The sequence below is a fragment of the Neomonachus schauinslandi genome, chromosome 5, assembly GCF_002201575.2.
Source record: "Neomonachus schauinslandi chromosome 5, ASM220157v2, whole genome shotgun sequence".
Classification (NCBI taxonomy): Eukaryota; Metazoa; Chordata; class Mammalia; order Carnivora; family Phocidae; genus Neomonachus; species Neomonachus schauinslandi.
Window position 1 is genome coordinate 151877663 of NC_058407.1, and position 21332 is coordinate 151898994.

The 21332-nt window shown below is 49.3% G+C and overlaps 1 protein-coding gene across 5 annotated transcripts in view; it reads left to right on the forward strand.

Annotated features, from left to right (window-relative positions):
- The first annotated feature begins 5153 nt into the window (after nt 1-5153).
- VPS35L (VPS35 endosomal protein sorting factor like) overlaps nt 5154-21332 on the forward strand; it is a 113489-nt gene continuing 97310 nt past the window's right edge. For 4 of the 5 annotated variants that reach the window (XM_044915636.1, XM_044915637.1, XM_044915638.1 and 1 more), the window contains exons 1-6: nt 5181-5198; nt 11016-11115; nt 13565-13735; nt 15334-15456; nt 17875-17899; nt 20798-20874. In XM_044915636.1, the coding sequence (XP_044771571.1) occupies nt 5182-5198; nt 11016-11115; nt 13565-13735; nt 15334-15456; nt 17875-17899; nt 20798-20874 (513 nt within the window). In that variant the 5' untranslated portion in view covers nt 5181. Of the gene's footprint in view, nt 5199-11015; nt 11116-13564; nt 13736-15333; nt 15457-17874; nt 17900-20797; nt 20875-21332 lie in introns of all 5 variants that reach the window. The other variant, XM_021698050.1, reaches the window with a different exon arrangement.

Below are 21332 nucleotides of genomic sequence, written 5' to 3' on the forward strand. Positions count from 1 at the left end.
TATTCTATTTGAGGGGAAATTACTGCAGGAGAATGTCTTTCTCTGGTTTTGTAAAATTTAAACACTGATTAATCTCTCAGTCTTCATATTCTTGGACTTACGGGATAATCTCATAGGAGAAAACACTTGCCTGCTGATTGTAGTCCATCCAGAATTTACCACAGAAGTAGCTGGGAGCCACCATTATGGTCAACAGTATACATTCCTCTTAACCGCTAGTTTTCTTGTGCAGAAATGTTAGGTTTAATGTAGGTTACCCCAGTACTCTTGGACACACTTCTCCTAAATCATAAAATCTTTCTGTGGAGGGTAACAAATTAGGGAGATAGCACAATCTTCTTGAATGTAGTGGCACCTAGGAGTGAATCAGTGCGTCCATTTCTGTAAAATAGAGTCACACTGCATGCACTTCTGTTTTCTTGGTGGTCTGCGTGTTTTGTTCCTTCATAGTCTGTTTTTTCTAGCTTGCCTGATTTAGGAGACACTAAAGGGCTATACGGTAACAATAAGTTCAGACCTTCCAGTGGGATAGTAATATTGTCGAGTTGAAATTCTGCATTACTTAAGAGGCACTGATGTTTAAGGTTTTCATCACTAATGTATTCATTTAAAATATAAACCAAAAAATGTTACCAAGGGAACATTTTATGAAAGAGAATGTCACTGTTAATTTATCATGCCATTTCCAAAAAGGGCTTTGTGCTTCTCACATACAATTGGGACTGTGTACATTTACTCTTTCTAACTTGAATTTTAAATGATACTGGTATTTTGAAAATGCAGACTATATATTCTTAATATCCTTTTAAGAAGGTGGAGATAAAGATTGTTTTCTCCAACTTTCTGTCGTATTTAAAAATTTAGCTGCTACATCCAGCCGTAGACAGACAATAATAATCTACTCTGGGTGTAAACTTGATTTTCTTGAGATATGTATCATTTATCATTCATTGAGTGAGCCAGGAAATCAGAAGACGGTAAAAAATGTCTGAGTTACCAATTTTTTATTTGTGGGCAAAGTATATCAAAATATCTTAATACGATAAATTGTGCTTTATAATTCTGAAAACTCAGGATACAGCTTACTCATATCATTGTGGGTCTTTCCAGAAAGACAGACAGATGCTACAAGTTTTGTGCGCACTAATGCAAATTAGCTAAAACAAATAGTATGTTTTGGAGGAAGTTAAAAGTAGCTTTAGATTAAGGTTGAGTAACGGGAGTGTTTTTTTTTTTAAATAAAAGCGTGTTTTATACATATTTTAATGTTCACAGCCTTTTCTCATAAAAGTGCCATTGTTTTGTGCTTTTAATGGATTTATTTATATACATTATTTTTGTTATTTTTGAGTGGAATGTCCATTAACGTAAATTGTATTTATTTTTATACTTTAATTTTCACTAGTTTTGCTTCTAGGCAAAAGGCAAAATAAACTTTCCATTTTAAAAGAAATGTAGTTTGATCGTTATTTATTAAGGAAAGGACCATTAAGGGATAAATACTGAAAAATCTCTGGCCAAAACATTAATACTATATTGATCTTTTTTATAATTAAAAGTCCCATGAAAGGTATGTCCCATGAAAGGTAACCTATACCAGGGCTTCGTCCAGCATTTGATTTTGAACGAATCGGACTTTCCAGGAAGGGAAAGTTCACTGGAGCTGGAACTCCCTTAGCTCAGTCGGAGCTAGCCGCCTGCTCCGGGCCAAGGGGAGGGAATGCTGAGGTTGAAGCTCACATCAAAGCTGCTGATGATAATTAGCACCGCTTCAAGATCCAGGTCTTGTTACTGCCTCACGTTCACCTCTTTTAGAGGAGAGCCTGCACTGTATAATCTGAAAGCCGCTCACCTTTTCCTGGGGCCGCGCTTCAGCTGTGGTTCATTTCATCTGCTGGGAATGGTGGACATGATATGACTGGAGCTGAAAACAAGCCCGCCCCCAGCCCCCAGTGAAAAGTTAAATGAAAAGTAAATGAAAAGTTAACAGTTATACAAAAATAAGCAAACGGAGGTGGAATGCTTTATCACTGAGGGACTATAGCCAGCACACGTATGGGTTATAAAAATAATTTAAGGGGCGCCTGGGTGGCTCAGTCGTTGACCGCCTGCCTTCGGCTCGGGTCATGATCCGGGGTCCTGGGATCGAGCCCCGCATCGGGCTCCCTGCTCCCACGGGAGCCTTCTCCCTCTGCCTACTTGTGCTCTCTGTCAAATAAAATCTTTACAAAAATAATTTAGAAGGAACAAGGAAGAATCACTATGTTGTACTCCTGAAACTAATATTACACTGTATGTTAACTGGAATTTAAAATACTCCAAAAAAACCCCCCCAAACAGAACAAAACCCAGAACCCAATCTAAAACACACACACACAGAAGGGAGACTTGTTGAATACAGCAAATCAAACTGGAATATGGTGTAGTGACTGAGTCACATCCTCAATTAGGTTCTAAGGACAGCTCTGAGGGCCAAAAATCGTGTCTAACCAAAATTACCGTTGACAACAAAATACTGCCTTTTCACTTCCTTTCGTGGCCAGTTTCTCTGTGGCTCTCAATTCTTCGGTTTCTTCAGGTGGTTTGCTTCTCAGCCGGTGGTGGGGCAACCCCCCCCCCGCACATTCCCGTGGGTTAAAACAGCCGGCTTGGGGGTACGCGCCCCGCTCGGCGCCCCCCCCTCACCCAGCCCCGGAGCTCGTCCGAGCTGCAGAAGCCCGGCCGCGCCGGACCCAAATCGGAGCCCGCGCCGGGGTGCACACGCCGGCGACAGCAGGTTGCCGTGCAGACAAAAGCTCTGAAGGTGCAACGCGATCCTCTGCGGGCCTGCGGATGCTCAGCTTCAGGCGAGCGCTGACCGCGCGCGTGGCGTTTTATTTTTTAATTTTATTTTATTATTATTTTTTTAAAGATTTATTTATTTGACAGAGAGAGATAGCGAGAGAAGGAACACAAGCAGGGGGAGTGGGAGAGGGAGAAGCAGGCCCCCCGCAGCGCAGGGAGCCCGATGCGGGGCTCGATCCCAGGACCCTGGGATCATGACCTGAGCCGAAGGCAGACGCTTAACGACTGAGCCACCCAGGCGCCCCGCGCGGGGCGTTTTAGAGCCGTCTCCCCACACGTGAGAGTCAGCGGGACCCGGCGTGCGGAACTCCCATGTGCCACCGAGAGTGTATTATTGCGCCGTTTTCCCGAGAACGTGGTTCATGCGCTGTCAGAGGCCACTTGCGAGGAACGGGGCCCAGCGGGGATGAGACGCCGCCTGGTGATTAAGCATGTCTTCCCACCAGATCGGTTAACCGCAGCCGCTGCCGCTCGGGGCACTCAGGCGCCTCAGGCACTCCACCTGCGGTGGCTCCCGAACAGGGGGCCATGGTGCAGATCTCAGAGGTTTGCTGGGAGGGGCCCGTGAAGCGGCTGCACAGCGCCTGACACAGTAAAGCATGCAGCAAACGGTAGCTCTTAAGAAGATACCCAGATTTTTTTTTACCCCGAGAAAACACTACAACACATAAGTTCTGTGGTCGAATCGGGTATCCACCTTTACGGAAACGTTCAGCTTTGCCAAGTTGGGTGACAAGCTTAACCCCAACTTCCCTATGTGGCTTAGCTCCAGCTGAAGGCGGTCATCTCCGGGCCACGACAGCCCTTAGAGACCCGGGTTGTTAGTCCTGGGAGGGGCGTCGGGAGGGGAAAGCAGCGGCCTGGTAAGAACGGCGCCTACCCCAGCCAAACAGCGAATTCGCTGTAAAACCGCGCGAACCCCAGACACCGTCTCCCCATCCCCAGCCGCGGTTAGCCGCTTCGCTGCGTCCGTGTGCAGATTCTTTTGCGCCCCCAGAGGGCGCTGGTGGGCTAGGTAGCCGGCTGCCCCTTCCTATACACGGCGCATGTCCACGCTGCGGCGCGCCTGCCGGGGCGGCGGGGGGCGGGGGGCGGGGGCACATACGATTGCCCTTCACAATCATGGCGTCGCAGATACCGCAGTGGAGATGTGTCCGCCCCTTACTATCATGGCGCCTCAGTAGCCCACCGGAAGGGCGCATGCCCCTCACAATCATGGCGCCACAGGAGGGAAAGTACGCCCACCTCTCGCAATCACGGCGAAGCAGGCGGCGCTCCGAAAGTGTATTCGCTCCTCATAATCATGGCGTTGCAGTGGAGCGAAAATGCGTCTGTCCCTCGCAGTTGTGCCAGATAACTGCACAGCCTCGGCTTTTCCGCACTAGTGCCCGCCCTCATAACTGTAGTGCTGGCGAACGGTGTAACCTGGGTTTTGAAGGCGGGTATCTGCCTTTACAGTCATGCGGGCGCAAGTCCGTGGACGTACGCCCGCCCCTCACAATCATGGCATCTAGGCCGGCGCTCCGGAAGTGTGCCTGGCCCCTCACAGTCGTGGAACGGCGGACCTTTCGGGGAAGTCGGCCTACCCCTCACGATCATGGCGTCTGAGACGCGCTTCGGAAGTGTATTTGACTCTCACAATCATGGCACCGCGGACCATTCTGCGGAAGTGTGCCTGCCCCTTACAATCACCACAACCGGCACAGTCTCGGGCCTTCAATGCTGGTGCCCATCCCAATAACTATAATGCCGGTGGACGTCGCAACCTGGGATGTAAGGGAAAGCATCCATTGGTAGAGCACCTGCCCTTCACAATCATGTCATTGGCAAAGAGCAGAGCCTGGATTTTGCGACACTGGCGCCCGTCTCCCTAACTATAATGCTAGCGGACCAGTATAGCCTAGGCTTTGAGGAAAGGTATCTACCCCTCACAATCATGGCGTCAGTGGACAGCACAACGGAAGTGCGTATGCCCCTCACAACCATGGCGCCGACGACCGGCTTAGTTGATGCGCGTGCCCCCCTAAATTATGGTGCAGATGACCGGCTCACAGGAAGTGCGTTTGCCCCTCATAATTATGGCGCCGAGGACAGGCTCAGGGGAAGTCCGCCCGCCCCTGACAATCATGGCGCTGCCAAGCTCGGCGAGAGGGGTCCTGCCCCTCACAATCATGGCGCTCGCAAGGCTCAGCGGGGGAGCATTTGCCCCTTACAATCATGGCGGCCAGAGCGGAGCGGGGCGGGGCGGGGCGGGGCGGGGCGGGGCGGGGCGGGGCGGTGTCTGGGAGGGAGAAGAGGGCTGGCTGCTCCAGCACAAGTGCTCATGTGACTGAGAAGATGGCCGTCTTTCCCTGGTAAGGAAGAAGCGGCGGGTGGTCTTTGGAGAGGGGCTATTTTTGCTGTGTCTGGGTCTGTCTCTTCGAGTGTGAGCGTCTGCGTGCGAGTGAATGGGAATTGCTCTCTTCGGGCGGTGTTGGCGGAGTCTCCCATCGCATCCCGGGTGGTTTTGACCACAGAATCCCCGGCCTCTACCCCTCCAGAAGAGGTCCCTGAGACAGGACGGGGGGGAATCTTGGTTCCCCCCCGGCTACCCCTTTCTTGAACCTTTCACGCCCCCCGCCCCATTCATTTCATAAAGAAAACTCCAGTTCCCCGGCTTCCTGTTTCCCAGGTTCTGGGGGCGCTGCATGCAGGGAATGGTGGGCTCAGCTCTGAGTCTGGATGATACGGGACACCTGGCTGTTTCCTCCGCTATTCAGCTCACCTGGAGGACTCTTGATTTTCTTATTTGTAAAATGGCTTCCATTCGTCCCACTGCGTGCTGGGCACTGCGGATGCAGAGCCTTCAGACATACTCCTTGGCCTCAAGGAGTTGACAGTTGAATGGAGCAGACACACACAACAGAAGGGTCTCCAAAGCAGGCATTGGGATGAGGCATAACCTCCCCTGGGGGGCTCCGGGAAGACTTAAGAGGAGCAGAATCTTAAATTGGGTTTTGGAGGATGCATAGGAGCTCATAACAGGCAGGAACGGCATGTGCCCTGGCTGACCCGCCTGTCGGCGCTCTTGTGACTGGAGTGGCTGGGAGGGATTGGTGCTGTGTGTGCACCAGAAGTCAGCAAGCTGTGACGGTCACAGTGGGATTATTTGGGGATGTGCACTCTACCCTGCATCTCAGAAAGGGAGATCGTTTTCTGATCTTTCTTTCCAAATGATGTAAAGTGGTTTACCTTGAATGAGTGAGTAAATGAAAGAATACACAGCCTTAGACTCTAGAAATACATACAACCTTCTGATTTTATGCTTGATAAACAGCTGCCTTCCACACTCGAAGAGACAGATAATAAAGTGTGGGTCGAAAGAGGCATTCTGGGGAGATCCACGACAGTGCAGCTGGGCTTGGGGAGCCCTGCACCCCAAACCTGCAGCCCAGGGCCTGGATTGGAAGTCCAGCTGCTGGTAATGGTTAGGAGCACAGCCTCTGGGCTCCAAACTTCAGGCTCCTTGCAGGCTGTACGACTTTAGGTAAACTGCTTCACCTCTCTACCTCCACTTCCTCACCTGAAAAGTGGGGTTGTTTTGAGGATTAAATGATATGCTACACATTAAGCACTTAACACAGTGCCTGGTGCACACACAAAAGGCTCCATAAATGTCAAATTTAACGAAAGAAACCCATTTCTTCTCTGTAGACCTTCTCTGTTTCCTCATTCATCCCACAGAATATTGCTGAGCACCTACTATGCCATGCTCCATGCAAGGCACAGCAAGGTTAAAACTCGGTCCCTTTATTTATTAAAAAATTTTATTTAGAGAGAGCGAGAGAGAGCGAGAGAGAGCACGCACGCCAGCAAGGGGAGGGGCAGATGGAAAGAATCCCAAGCAGGCTCTGTGCTGAGTGCAGAGCCTGATGTAGGACTCGCGGTCACGACCCTGAGATCATGAAGTGAGCCAAAATCAAGAGTTGGGCGCTTAACGGACTGAGCCACCCAGGTGCCGCTTGATCCCTTTAAAGAGCAGCAAGTGTTGGGAATCGTTAGGATGAATATGTGCTGCTGAAGGAATCTGGAGAGGACAGCCAGGTCAGGGGCTTTGGAGACCCCAGGTGTTAAAAGGTTTATAGCACCTCTGTTTGTGATTTAAAGTAAAAAGATCGCAGGTAAAAATGTACTGGGATGCACAGATTAAAATAGCATCTTCCTGGATTTTCTCATTCGAAAATTCCAGACAAGTTAATTGAAGCCAGATGTTTCTCATTGGTTTTGGTGTTTAAGCCTTAATGATACCCTAAAAGGTGCTTCGCGTGACTAGATCTAAGGAAACTCAGGGGCATCCAATCCCGATTTAGCATAGCAAGACCTATGGGAAGGAAGTTGCTGAAGTGTTAGCCAGCTGCGGTGGGAAATGTTGGCTTTTTTTTTTTTTCCCTGGCAGCCGTCAAGGACCCACGCGAGCCTTTAGCGTTGCCGGGGGCTGGGATGATGGGCGATTTTTATCAGCCGCGTCTGCTCTGTTCTGAATGGAAAAAGCAAAGTAGGGATTGTGAGAAAATGCCCGTTGGGGGGCGCCGTTGGCCTTACCAAAGACCCAGGCCTTGAGGACCAGGCTTTATAGCATCTCAAATTGTGGGGAAACTAGTTAGGAGCCTAGAGCAAATTTGAGTGGAAGAAGTGATAGAAAGATCAGATGTTTGACATGGAATTTCTAAAAGGATAAGTGTTTCCCCCCCCCCTTTTTTTTGTTTTTCCCAGAAGCAGTATTTTTCCTCCTCCCCTCAAACTTAAAAAATGTATTTCAAAGCTTGGCCCTTTAAAAAAAAAAATAGACAGGGGCGCCTGGGTGGCTCAGTCGTTAAGCATCTGCCTTCGGCTCAGGTCATGATCCCGGGGTCCTGGGATCGAGCCCCGCATCGGGCTCCCTGCTCTGCGGGAAGCCTGCTTCTCCCTCTCCCACTCCCCCTGCTTGTGTTCCCTCTCTCGCTGTGTCTCTCTGTCAAATAAATAAATAAAATCTAAAAAATAGACAAAAGTAGACAATTGTTTAAGGTTCTCAAGATGACCCCCAGCTGGTCTCCAGAGCCCCTGCATCTGAGAATCGGGCTGCCTCAGGTTGCTTGTGTCCCTAAGCACTTGCTGCTGTCACCTCAACTCTAAGCCTCAGCTTCTTCGTCTGGAAAATGGGCGTAATAATAGCACCTGCATCAGGTGGTTGGTTAAATGAGTGCAGGGAAAGGGCTTGGCATGGATCCCAGTATACAGTCAGCACATAACAAGCGAGAACTATTATTTTTATTCTGCATATCACCCTACTCTTTTGATACTGTACTTTTCTCAGCTGTTGATTTGTTGACAATTATGACAGGGATGAAAAACATTAGCAACTGAATTTCAGGTCTGATTACATTTCCACTCGTACTAAACCTTTCAAAATTCTATTGATAAAGTTAAGAATGATCTGAAAGGAGGGAAAGTGTCATTTGATTTTTTTTTTTTTTTAGATTTTATTTATTCATCTGAGACACAGAGAGAGAGAGAGAGAGAGAGAGCATGAGCAGGGGGAGAGGGAGAGGGAGAAGCAGGCTCCCTGCTGAGCCAGGAGCCCGATGTGGGCTCGATCCCAGGACCCTGGGATCATGACCTGAGCCGAAGGCAGATGCTTAACCGACTGAGGCACCCAGGCGCCCTGTGTCATTTGATTTTTAAACTCTGTTACGGCTGCCGATGGCTATTACTCCAATTTATTTATTCTTGAGGTCTTTGTTTATTATATAAGTCAAGGATTGGCTGGTTGCATATCAAAGGGAGTTTGGAAGAGCATTTTATATTTTTGGGAGACGAGGACCGGGTGTGGTTGGTGAGTGTGACCCAGAGACATTAGGCAATAAATATATCATGATAGGGGTTTTCCTTTCAAAAAAATAAAAAGTCGAGCTCTACCAGTATTGTTGACCGGCCTTCCTCCGTTCCTGCTCTCAAAGCCACTGTTAATTTAGAAAGGGATAGGCATGAAATGACCTAGGATCTCCGTTCTCTTGTACGGAGTTAGGTTTCTGGGTTAGTGGAGCTCGAGTAAGGCTGACAGGTGGCACAGCGCAGCTGGATTTGGGGTCCCTGCAAGGACTAATGAAGCCAGGGGGCAGGGAGTGGCGCGGGGTCATGGTGGGAGGAGGTGGAGGCTGAGGAACAAGGTGACCGGCTCTCTGTGCTCTTTGAGGCTCGAGTGTTCTCCAAGTTTTTAAAACCTGTTTCCCTTTTGATGAGCCATTCCAGCTTTCAGTCATTTCTCTCTTCTTGGTTTTTACGGTAAGTATTCAAGAGCAGCCAAGTTGCTCCTGCAACACTTTGCTTGGAAATGTCCTCACCCATGTACCCCATTTCATGGCTCCCAGGTTCTGCCTTCCGCAGAGCACCAGGACGTGAGCGCAGTCCAGCCAAGCTGCCTGCCACATTATGACAGGGAGCACCTTTCCATGTCCAGTTACCTGGTCCTCATTTCCATCTGAGTGAGTCCTCGCTAGACTGACCTTCACCGTCTGAACTTCTAGCAGCTTCTGTTTGCAGCCACTGGCGTGTTCTGGAGGAGGGTCGAGGCTTTCTCTGCAGCTCTCCTGCCCTCTCTCCGAGCCCTCACGACAATCACCCGTGACCGTCCACCTGGGGTGATGACATTTCTAGTCTGTCTTACAAAACCCTTCCAGCCTGTACCTGTTCCGGTTCCTGAGCTGCTTCCTCATTTTTTAGGTATTTGTTACAGCAACACTCCCACTTCTCAGTCCCTGTTATCTTAGTTCATTTGGGCTACTATAAAAAAAAAAAAGACTACAGATGGGGACAATTATAAACAAAAGTATTTGTTTCTCCTGGAGGCTGGAAGTCTGGGATCCCAACACCTGCACGGTGTGTCTTCATGGGGTGGGGGGCTCCTGGGGTCCCTGGTCTCAGGGCTCTGATCCCCCTCATGAGGCTCCTCCCTTGCGGCCTCATCACGTCTTGAAGGCCCATCTCCTCTAACACCATCATCTTTGGGGGTGAGGATTTCAGAAGTTAGCACCTCTTCTGTGCTAGTTGTGCGTTTTAATGCTACGTGTATTTTAAATACCATAAGTTACCATTTTTTGCAGTCACTAATCTAGTTTTACCCACACCTTTACTTTTAATTACTCTAAAGTAGGTATGGGTGATATGAGTGTGTACATGCACATACGTGTACGTGTTACATATATACATTGTTTTTGATTGAGATCACTTTGTTTCCACATGTAGCTTTTTTTCCCCCTTTTTCTTTGACTGGAAGCTCTTCAGCCCTTATGACTGAAGAGCAGTTTCCGTAGGTGCAAAATTTTTGGTTGGCAGTTAATTTCCTCGTGACTTGAGTGGTACCATCCCTTTGCCTGTTGGCTCTCATCTCTGCTGAGACGGTAATCATTCTTTGAAAATAAGGTGTCTTTTTTCCTTCTAAGAAATCCTCTCTTTAGTTTTTAGCCATTTTACTTTGAAAGCCCTAAGTCTGGTTTTAGTTTTGCTTTTGTACAGGTCCTGCTTGGGGCACAGGTGTTTCTTGAATCTGTAGCTTGATGTCTTTAATTTCAGCTGTCATCCCTTCACACACTGCTTCTGCCCATTCTTTCTCTTCCCCTTTAGGGTTCCAGTTGTGTGTGTGTTAGACCTTCCCTTCCTGCCCCTTGGCACCTTTCCAGCTCTTCACTGTGCTTCCTGTCTTCCCCAGGTGTGTCAGTGATCCTTTCACAAGACGGATGAAAACCATGTGCTCTTTGTCTATTTCCTGCTCAGCTTCTTTCTCTGGCTTTATTCAGCTTCTGTGAACACTTTGCGGGGGAAACCAGGGCCCGATCTCTCACTTCTCTGCACCCCCTGCTCTTGAGAAGCTCTTCTTTCAAGTCCTGGTTGTCTCGGGAGAGGCCGGGGAGGGAAGTTGGCTTCACTTCACTGAGCGCCCTTGGTTCTGGCATCTGGCCTCACGGGTCCTGGATGCCTTGGCAGCTACTTACACCTTGAACTGAGTGTTAAAATTCTATTTAGCGTTTCTCGGTGTTGGTAGAAGTACTGTTCCACTATAAACTGCTGTATCCTTGAGGAAGTCTGAGCAAACAGTTCTAGTGTTTTCTCTGTCTCCCTCCGCTGATTGTTGTCTGGGTTTTGCTATCTGCCAGGCATTCCAGGAGCAGGAACTACAAGGCTGAGTTTGCATCATGCCGGCTCGAGGCTGTGCCATTGGAGTTTGGGGACTATCACCCGCTGAAGCCCATAACGGTAAGTTTGTCAAGGGCTCTCCAACTGATGTTCTTACTCCACGAAATTACAGACCAGGTTCCCGGGTCTTTCCCACTTGCCAGCAGTAGCTGCTTTCATATTTATTTCCACTAGTTTTTTAGTTTTTTATTTCCTCTTCTTTGTGATGTTGACCTCACCCCCCATCATGTTCATTCTGCTCTTTCTCACATTTGCGAGGCTGTCATGAGCGCGCGACGCCTTTGTTCCTGATGTGGAGGTGTAAACCAGATACCTTCTTAATTTGCCTGTGTGGAACATTAAGAATCTCTCTGATTACCCGTAGAGGATGCTGTCCTGACTAGCGTCTTGGTCTACTTGTGAGTTATTTAAAAAACGAAAAGCAGGCAAGTGATGTAGATGATCCCTCTCTTCTGGGTTAGCGCTGTTTGATCAGTAAGTAGTAGAAGCTGTGTGCGTGTCATCTTGGGTGGGGATGAGGATGACAGACACAGACCAGTGGATACCAAGGACATGAAGTTTCCTAATGGCGGAGAGCCTGAGAATGCACAGAGGCCATTACTTAAAGCAGGAGATCCTAGATGGAGCTTCTGCCTCCCAGGGCCCCTCCAGGCCCTGTGGGCTTGTGCGGCCATGACTGACCCCCCGGTTGGGTCAGTTCCGGGCTTGCATCCTGTGGCTTAGTGACATGACAGCAGAGAGACTCTTCTCTAGCAGTGTTCGTTGCCCAACTGGGCTACGTGTCCCTCCCTGACCCACTCTGGTGTCCAGGGGTAGAACGTGCTGACTGATTGGGTTGGGGTAGTGCCCACCCTGGGAACTGGTAGCAGGGCCCACCCCAGCAGGCCTGTAGAAGCTGAGAGTCGGGGAGGGCTCCTTTCCCAAAGAAAACATGGACTGTGAGCCTGGGAGACGGAAGGCCGGGTGCCAGGCAGACAGAATGACAAATATACACCAGTAGGAGGCACTTGGCCAAATCATCCGAGGTTGGCGTCAGACCCTACGGGTTTAGGGCAAGGTCTTCAATAAGCCTGCCCTTGCTTGAGACACCCACTGCACATTTGGGGACCCCAGGCCACCTGTACTTCTGACCAACTGGCTGCATATCCAAGATCTCCCTCAGGCTTGATAATGGGCTAGAACAGCTCACAGAACTCAGAAAAGTACTGTCCTTACAGTTTTATATAAAGGATATGGATGAGGAGCAGCCAGCTGAGAGACACTTAGGGTGAGATCTGGGAAGGTTCGGGACCACAGAGAGCTCTGTGCCCTCAGCCTGTGGACACATCGTGTGTCCACCAACCAGGAAGCTCACTGAGCTTTGGTGTATCCACACTTTGTATCGGGGATTTTATTACATGGGTGTGGTGGAGTGATTCCTTGGCCACATGATTGGACCCTGAGGTCAGGCTGATTTCACCTGGCTGTGCTCACAGGCTTGGTCCTTCTCGTGACCAGCCGCCACGCTGTGGCATCTCATTAGCATAAACTCAGGTATGACTGACAGGCTTGTGAATGACAGACACTCCAAGGACTAGAGCCCCCTTTTCCAGAACCAGGGTCAAAGGCCCATCAGGCTCTCTTTTATCCAACCCTCTCCGTCATTCTCTCTCTCTCTCTCTCTCTCTCTCTCTCTCTCTCTCTCAAGACGGGTTTCCTCTGTCTCCCTGTGGATACCTTCCCAAAGTGTCCGTTACTGTCCCTCTACCTCTGGCCCCTGGGTTTTCATAGCTTCCTCATTTCAAGAGGAGAGTGGAGGGCAACTAGCCCTTCTGGATTTGGTCCTAAATTTTAGGCAGAGAGACTCTGGTTGCATCCTCTTGGCTCAAGAGTTCACCCCCAGTCTGGTCATCTGAAGCTGGGGGGGAGTTGGAGGCCAGTGGACCAAAGACATGGCTTTACACCCCAACACCCTGCCCCGCCCCGTAGGACTCACCAGCATGTGGCATCGGGAAGTTCTCTGAAAAGGAAGGCGGGGCATCCACTGCTTGGCGGTGATGACCCAGCCCGGCAGCACCCCTGAGACCGTCTTCAGAGCGGGACAAGCCTGGGATCTTGCGTGCCCTGGTTCACGACCTTCCCTAGACCCGTGGCATCTTGTGAATGACCTGACAGGCTTGTGAAGATGCGGGCTCTGATGCCGTAGATCCCAGGGGGAGCTTGAGTGCCCACGTTCTTGAACAGCTTCCTGGTGACATGGATGCTGCTTGTCCAGGGACACGCTTTGAGTAAGAGGGCCCGATGGGTGTGGTTAGAGCTCACCTCCTGGGCCCTAATGGCCCAGTCTCTGACTCACCCCTACTCCATGCCTTCCCTTCCTCTGTAGCCGGGATTCTACAGAATCCCAGTACGCGTCCCTGCCCCAAGCGGTGGTCACTTCAGTGAAAGGAATGAGTGAAAACCCATGTGAGTGTATCTCTGGGAAAAGTCTTGGGAAACTTCCACTTGACCTCTCGGGTTTTCCCCACAGGTCACGGAGTCGAAGACCAAGAAAGTGAGCCGGAAAGGTAGCACTTCTTCCACATCCTCCTCGTCCTCCAGCTCCGTGCTGGACCCGCTGAGCAGCGTGCTGGACGGGACCGACCCCCTCTCCATGTTCGCAGCCACGGCAGACCCCGCAGCCACGGTAACGCGGCCGCTGGTGGTCGGTCCTGCGGGAGCGGCGGTGGCGCTTTCATTTCATGGTGGTTTGCTTTCATTCTGCACCGGTCACGCAGCGGGGGGGCGTCATGTTTGTACTGATCCAGGCGCCCACAGGGTCCGGCTTATGGAGGCCGCCCCTCCTTTCTTTATGAAGGCATTTCAAAATTCATTTTTGGTTTTAATTTGACCCTTTATAATTCCTTTATTTATTTATTTATTCTTAGCTAATTACGTAAGTAAATCGCTGATTTTTCATGTAAGAGAGTTAAACTGCCAACGAAGCCTGTGTCCTGTTGGCCACCTTTGAGGTCCTCAGTGATCAGTGTTTTCAGTGTCTCTTCTGTCACTTTGTATTTCCTTTTCTTTTTAAAGATTTTATTTATTTGAGAGAGAGGGAGCTCATGAGCACACACAAGCAGGGGGAGCAGCAGAGGGAGAGGGAGAAACAGACTGCCCGCTGAGCAGGGAGCACAATGCGGGGCTCGATCCCAGCACCCTGGGACCATGACCTGAGCGGAAGGCAGACGCTTAACCAACTGAGCCACCCAGGCGCCCATCCTTTTTTTTTTTTTTTTTTTTTTTTAAAAAGACTTTCCGTTTAAGCAATCTCCACACCCAACATAGGACGCAAACTCACAACCCTGAGATCAAACGTTGCACGCTCTACCGACTGAGCATCAGGCATCCCTGCAGGATAACTTCTTAGAAGTTCAGTCCCGGGCTACGGCAGTGTGTGTTTAAGGTTTTGAGAGCTACTGCCACGTCACTCTCCAAGAGGGCCTCACCATGTTCGAGCACCGCCGGCAGCGCCCGTCTTCCTGCAGCCTTGCCACCTGGGATGTTCTCGGCACTTGAACTCTGCCATTTTGGTGGTTGAAAAATGACCGCTTGCCGTTTGCCTTGCCTTGATTCTTAACGTGTTTGAGTGTCGTTTGATCTGTCTGTTGGCTATTTGTGGTGAACTGGCAGGAAAAGTATTTTATCTAGTAAACCTTTTAGATCTCTTTTATTCTGCAATGAGGGACTATCTGTCTGCCTTCTGCTTATATATTTTTTTCCCTTTAGCTTTGAGATATAACTGGTGAAATTGTTAGACATTTAAAATATGAACATGATTTTGCTATTTGTCTTTTTTTACATTTGTTTAATTTCATTTTGTTTTTGTTTTTATTTTTTTAAAGATTTTATTTATTTGACAGAGAGATAGCACAAGTAGGCAGAGCGGCAGGCAGAGGGAGAGGCAGGCTTCCCATTGAGCATGGAGCCTGTCTCGGGGCTCGATCCCACAACCGCCATGAGTTCATGACTTGAGCCAAGGGTTGGCCGCATAATGGTCCGAGCCACCGGGGTGCCTCGAATATTTGCTATTTGTATACATTGTGAAAGCACTTCCCCCATCAAGTTAGTTAATAAATCCATCACCTCACATATTTACTTTTTTTTTTTAATTTGGTGAGAACATTTAAGTTTTACTCTCCTAGCAAATTTCAGTTTTACGACACCTTGCTGTCAACTGTAGTCACCTTGTTTTCTTATACTTTGTTTTTAAAGACTAAAATGGTACTGTGGCTGAGAGCTCGTCTTGCCTTTCCTTAGGACAGCTCTAGAAAGAGACGAGACAGAGACGAGAACTCCATCGTAGGATCCGACTTCGAGCCCTGGGCGAACAAACGAGGAGAAATCCTTGCCCGGTACACCACCACAGAAAAGCTCTCCATCGTGAGTACCAGTATGCTCTTCCCCCAGGGCCCGCTTCGGACTTTGTAGTAATTGCTTTTTGTCACTATGATTCTGCCCCCAAGTGCATGTGTAGGATTTTCCTTCACACCAAGCAATTCTCTGACGCCTGCTGGGTGTCCTGCAGCTCAACTCCGTTCTGACATAGAGAGATACCCGGAGATCGTGTCACTTCCCATGGAATAGGGACCTGGTCCCTCAACACTCTCTCCCACTTCACCCTCGGGTCACGAGTCCAGGTCGTCTGCTGGGCTTCTGGCTATCTGGCTGTGCGTCAGATTCCCACCACCCTCGCCTCGGGTTCAGCTAATTTGCGCTGAGGTGGCTCACAGAACTCAGGAAACTGGTTCACTCACTAGATTACAAGGATATTGAAGGCCCCGAATTAACGTCCACTGGAAGAGAGACCTAGAGTGAGGTTCCAAACAACCTCTTTCCCTGTGGAGTTGGGGGTCCTGCATGGTGGCATGTGGGTGCATTCTGTTCACCAACCTGGAAACTCTCTGAGCCCAGTCCTTTTGGGTTTTTATGGAGGTTTCATTGCATTGACACGATTGATTAAATCATTGGCCATTGGTGATTGATTCACTCTCCAGTCCTTCTCCCTTCCCTGGAGGTCAGGGCCTGGGACTGAAAGTTCTAATTTTGCTTCCCTTGGACACCAGTCCCCATCCTTAGGTGGGTCCTAAAGTCAGTTAACAGAAGACACCTTTACCACTCTCATCCCTTAGGAAATTTCAAGGGTAGTAGGAGCTTCTGTGCCAGGAACAGGATTTCTTACAAGTCACAACATCACAGTTAATGTTTCCCCAACTCCTGGGCTCCGTACATTTCCCTCATTGTGTCAGCGTTAGTTGGGAGAAAAATGTGCTCATTCGTTTCTCAAAAAATGTGTTAAGAATCAGGGCTCTGGCATAGTTCAGGGGAAGAACTGGAACATTGGAGCCCTGTCTCTGGGGAGGTCTGAGTTAGGATGTGAGGAGCCCGCTCCCCCCCACCTCCCAGCCCCCACCCCCAAAGAAGGTGTACTTCTTGCTGTGGCTCAGGTTTTCTTCCAGAACTGGAAGTTCACTGTTTGGGTGGCCACAAGGCAGAGTCGTTGGCTCCGAGCTGAGACCTGAGACCGGCCAGGGAAAGCAGGGGAATGCCCGGGTTACTGAGGACGAGGTTCAGGAGCTTATAACCGAAGCCCTCACTAGTTTCGTAATACAGGGGTGACGTTTCTCTCTTGACCCTGAAAAGCAGCTCAGAGGTGGGTGGTCCAGGGCTAGAACAGCAGCTCTTTCTATCCTGCCCTGTCCAGTGTCCCCTCATATCTGAATTACTTGGAAGGAGGAAAGGGGAAAGTAGGATGCACACTTGCTCATTTGAGGACCCCTCCCAGAGTCCCCCCTCCACACACCCAGTCACATTTGTCTTGAAGGTCGTCACGGGCCAGACACAGGTGGAAGGGAAGCTGGGAAGTGGTGACCAGCGTGCCCGTCAGAAATCGGGGCTGGAGGGGCGCCTGGGTGGCTCAGTCTCGTTAAGCGTCTGCCTTCGGCTCAGGTCATGATCCTGGGGTCCTGGAATCGAGCCCCGCATCGGGCTCCCTGCTCTGCAGGAAGTCTGCTTCTCCCTCTCCCACTCCCCCTGCTTGTGTTCCCTCTCGCTGTGTCTCTCTCTGTCAAATAAATGAATAAAATCTTTAAAAAAAAAAAAAAAAATCGGGGCTGGAGTAGGGAGGAGGGGTGGACCCGGTGGGCAATGGGAAGGCTCTGCCCGGATCCCTCCCCTCCTGGCTTCCTCTCAGGGCTCGAGCTGGGTGAGGGGGGTGCAGGCAGAATTGCTGGACTAGTCGTTTTGTTCTGATTTTCTGAATGCATTGACTTACTTCAGAGCGCGATTTTTCAAGCAGGAATAATTTTACCTGCGGGGGACACCTGGCAATGTCTGGAGGCATTTTTGGTTGTCACAGCTTTGGGGATGTGACTGGCATCTAGTGGGTAGAGACCAGGGACGCTGCTAAACATCTTCCAGTACACGGGGCCGCCCCCACGCAACAGGATTTTCCAGCCTCTAATATCAGTAGCACCAAGGCTGTGAAACCCTGATTGAGAGGAAGGTAAAGGCAACCCTGTGACGCGGTGCCCTGAACATTTTTGCTATTTGTTGGCTCACTTTGAGCATCCTAATTTGTGTAGAAATTTGAACCTGCCGTAGTTTCTAGTGAGCTGTGTTTTCTGCCTTTGATTAAATAGTTCGGTTTTTCATTTGGATGAGTAAGTAGCTTTGTTGGAAAATGATGGGTCATGTTGTCTTCATGCTACTTAAGTAATTAAGTATCTTACAAGTTTTTGTTGTTGTTGCAAAAACTAGTCAGTTTTAAAAAATATTAACAAATTATTTTTGCCTCTGCAGAATCTGTTTATGGGATCTGAAAAAGGTGAGTTTTTGTTGTTGTTACTGTCTCAATGGGGAATTCTCCCATAACCTTTAGATAATTTCACAAAGGAAAAAAGTTTGTGGTATCTGGTCTGGTGTTTAATTCCATTAAAGCTGTTCTTTCCTAGATTATGTACAGACTTAGTAGAATTGAAATACATATTTATGTGATTAGTGGGGGGAAAAAAAAGACCAATAAAACATTAGCTCACTGTCTGATTTTAGTTACAGCGGTAGTAGTCTCCTCTCCGAGTACCTCCTCACTAGCTGGAGAGTAGTTAAAATTCTCCTTTTTAGAGATCCATTACTTTGCCTTAAGTCTTTTTTTTTTTTTTTTAAGATTTATTTATTTGAGAGAGCGAGAATGAGAGAGAGAGAGTACATGAGAGGGGGGAGGGTCAGAGGGAGAAGCAGGCTCCTCGCTGAGCAGGGAGCCTGATGCGGGACTCGATCCCAGGACTCCGGGATCATGACCTGAGCCGAAGGCAGTCGCTTAACCAACTGAGCCACCCAGGCGCCCGACTTTGCCTTAAGTCTTTACCCACCCCTTGTGAGAAGGCGGATACGCTGGGGACAGGAGTCGCGGTCTTATTGACGACTGGTCCGTGAACACTGCGGTCCTCAGTTTCTTCTGCCAGGACACATGGTCAGAAGCTCTGGACCAGCGCACCTCAAACTAGCTGTGCAGCAGGCTCACCTGAGCAACTTTCGTACACACACACACACACCACGGGGCCCCACTCCACTTGTTGAATTTACCTTGAGGAGTGGGACCCAGGTATTGCTTTTTATTTATTTATTTATTTGAGGGAGTGCGGGGGCGGGGAGGGGCAGAGGGAGAGGGAAAGAGAGTCCTAAGCGGACTCCATGCTGAGTGCGAAGCCCAATGCGGGGCTCATTGTCACGATCCTGCGATCACAGCCTGAGCCAAAACCAAGAATTGGATGCTTAACCGATTGTGCCACCAGGACACCCCTGCAGAGCGCTTTTTTGGAGCTCGCAGGTGATTCTAAGGCACCTGACACAGCTTGTGCCACTGGGCTGCAGGTGAGCACAGCTGCGGTTTGGGTGCAGATCACTAGTACGGCAGTTGCAACTCTCCCTCGTTCTCTGCCGGTGGGAGCACCTTTGTTAGGGCCGTAACTTTGACCCCAATCCATGAAAAAATAAATCCGACTGTTGCAGATCTTCCAGTTTGGAAAGATCAGAAAGATTGACAAGATGACTTGCTGGCGAGAACGTATAGGAACGGGCACTCTGGTGCTGCCAGTGGGAGTGTAAAGTGATAAAGCACTGTGTAAAGCACTTCTGTGGTTATCTATTAAAATTGAAGTTGGGCCAACCCTTTGACCCAGCAGTTCTATTAGGATACGCTCTAGATCAGAAATTGGCAAACGGCCTCCTGCAGGCCAGATCTGGCCCTCTGTTTAAGCTTGTAAATAAAGTTTTATTGGAACACAGCCATGCCAGGTTGTTTACATATTGTCTGTAGCTGCTTTGGGGCTGGAATGGCAGAGTTGAGGACCTGTGACAGAGACTGTATAACTCACAAAACCTAAAATATTTATATCTGGCCCTTTACAGAAAGCGTTTTCCACCTCTACCCAAGTTCATGTTTTTCTTAAAGTGCGGTCCAAGGACCGGTAGCGTTGACATCACCTAGGAGTCATTAGAAAGGCAGAGTCTCAGGCCCTGCCAGGCCTACTGAAAATCCGAGTTGCATGCTAACCCATCTGTAAGTGATTCCTGTAAAAGTCTGAGAAGGCGCTGCCCTGAAGAAATGTGTGTCTATGAACCAGGGACAAAGAAATGTTCACAGCAGCATTGTTCATGGTAGCCCCAAACAGGAAACAACGCAAACATCCGTCAGCAGTAGAAGAAATACATTGTGGTGTATTCACATAGTGGAAAATAGTAAACAGCAGGGAAACAGTTCTGTGTAACAACGGGTAAATTTCATCAACTAAAGATAATGGTGAACAGGAAGCAAGACTGTATCTGGGCTGGGTGGTGGTCACAAGGTTTTATAATTATCCATTAAAATGTACATGTGTGCACTTTACATATTATATTTCAAATTGAAGGGAACAATAGAAACGAAGTAAAAAGAAAAACAAAAACAAACATTATTTGGAAACTTAAGGAGTCATTTGTTAGTAATTAAATAACTACACTGTGCTCTCAGCCTGATCCCAAACAAATCTTTGAGCTAACACCAGACCGAAGTAGCCAGTGCCTTCCAAGAATGAACTTCTGATCCTGAGAATGAGTTTGGGGGGCAGGAGCAGGGGGACGTCAGATCTAGAACAGAAGCCCCTTGCAGATGGGGAAAGATTTCTGAGATGAGGAGTGCTGGAGAGCCAGCTGGACGGACAGCCTCACCCTGCGGCTGGCCCACGGCCGGAGGGCGTCCCTTGGTGTCTGTCCTGCCACCCGTGGATGGGATGGCAAGAATCGGCCGACAGGTGATGGTAGGAGGCGTGGCTAGCCCTGTTTGCCCGAAGAGTGGGTATCAGAGTGTGACAGTCCCGCACTGAGGCCAGGCCTGAGAGGGCCTTTTGTTGGTGGAAGACAATGGCATGATGGATTTTTGGCGTCCTTCCCTGGTCTGCCTTTCTTTACAAAACAAATGATTCAGTGAAAAGTTTATAAATACCGAATGGAGTGTGGAACCATTTTGAGGCTGGCCCGCTGAGCTCTGGGGGCAGCTTCTGAGCGAAAATGTTTGCAGTGGAACTTTGGTTATATAAGGACGTGGTTTTCAAACTCTGAGTTGTCTGTAATGAAGTTGTTCCCTGGCCCCCTTATTCACATTGAGGTGGAGAGTGAGAGATGCCTTCCCTTGGGGGTGTTGGGGACGGAGAAAGCCACCTGTGTGACATGAATCCATTCTGTTTAGGCAAAGCGGGGACCGTCACATCCGCCATGTCGGAGAAGGTTCGGACCAGGCTAGAGGAGCTGGATGACTTTGAGGAGGTGAGTGAGCAAGTTGTTGGCCGAGCACGGGGAGGATCGGCGCTTTTGTTTCTCCTGCCAAGTGAGATGCGTTTTGGGGGTAATTCCCAAGCCGCGCATTGTGCTCGTTCCTCCCGAGGCACCAGCCGATCCAGGGGAAATGGCCACCCTGGAAATGGCCAACGGTGTAGTTGGCTGAGCGCGCAGGAACTGCCTTGGGCTGGTTTTCTGAAGGCGTCTTGTCGCTGTGATGCCCCAGCAGACCCAGGTCGTGTGGGGACAGAGTCTATATGGAAAAGCCAGCTGGAGCCATCTCCCTGGGAAGCGCCTTGCACAGGAAAAAGATCATACCTGGTGCAGAGGCCTCTGCTGACTTGCTGTGGCTCACGAATCTTTCAGAAAACCTGCTTTTAGAGAACACGACTCATTTGCAAACTCTTAAGACTTGATGAATTTCACATGTAAATCTAGTTTTTTGT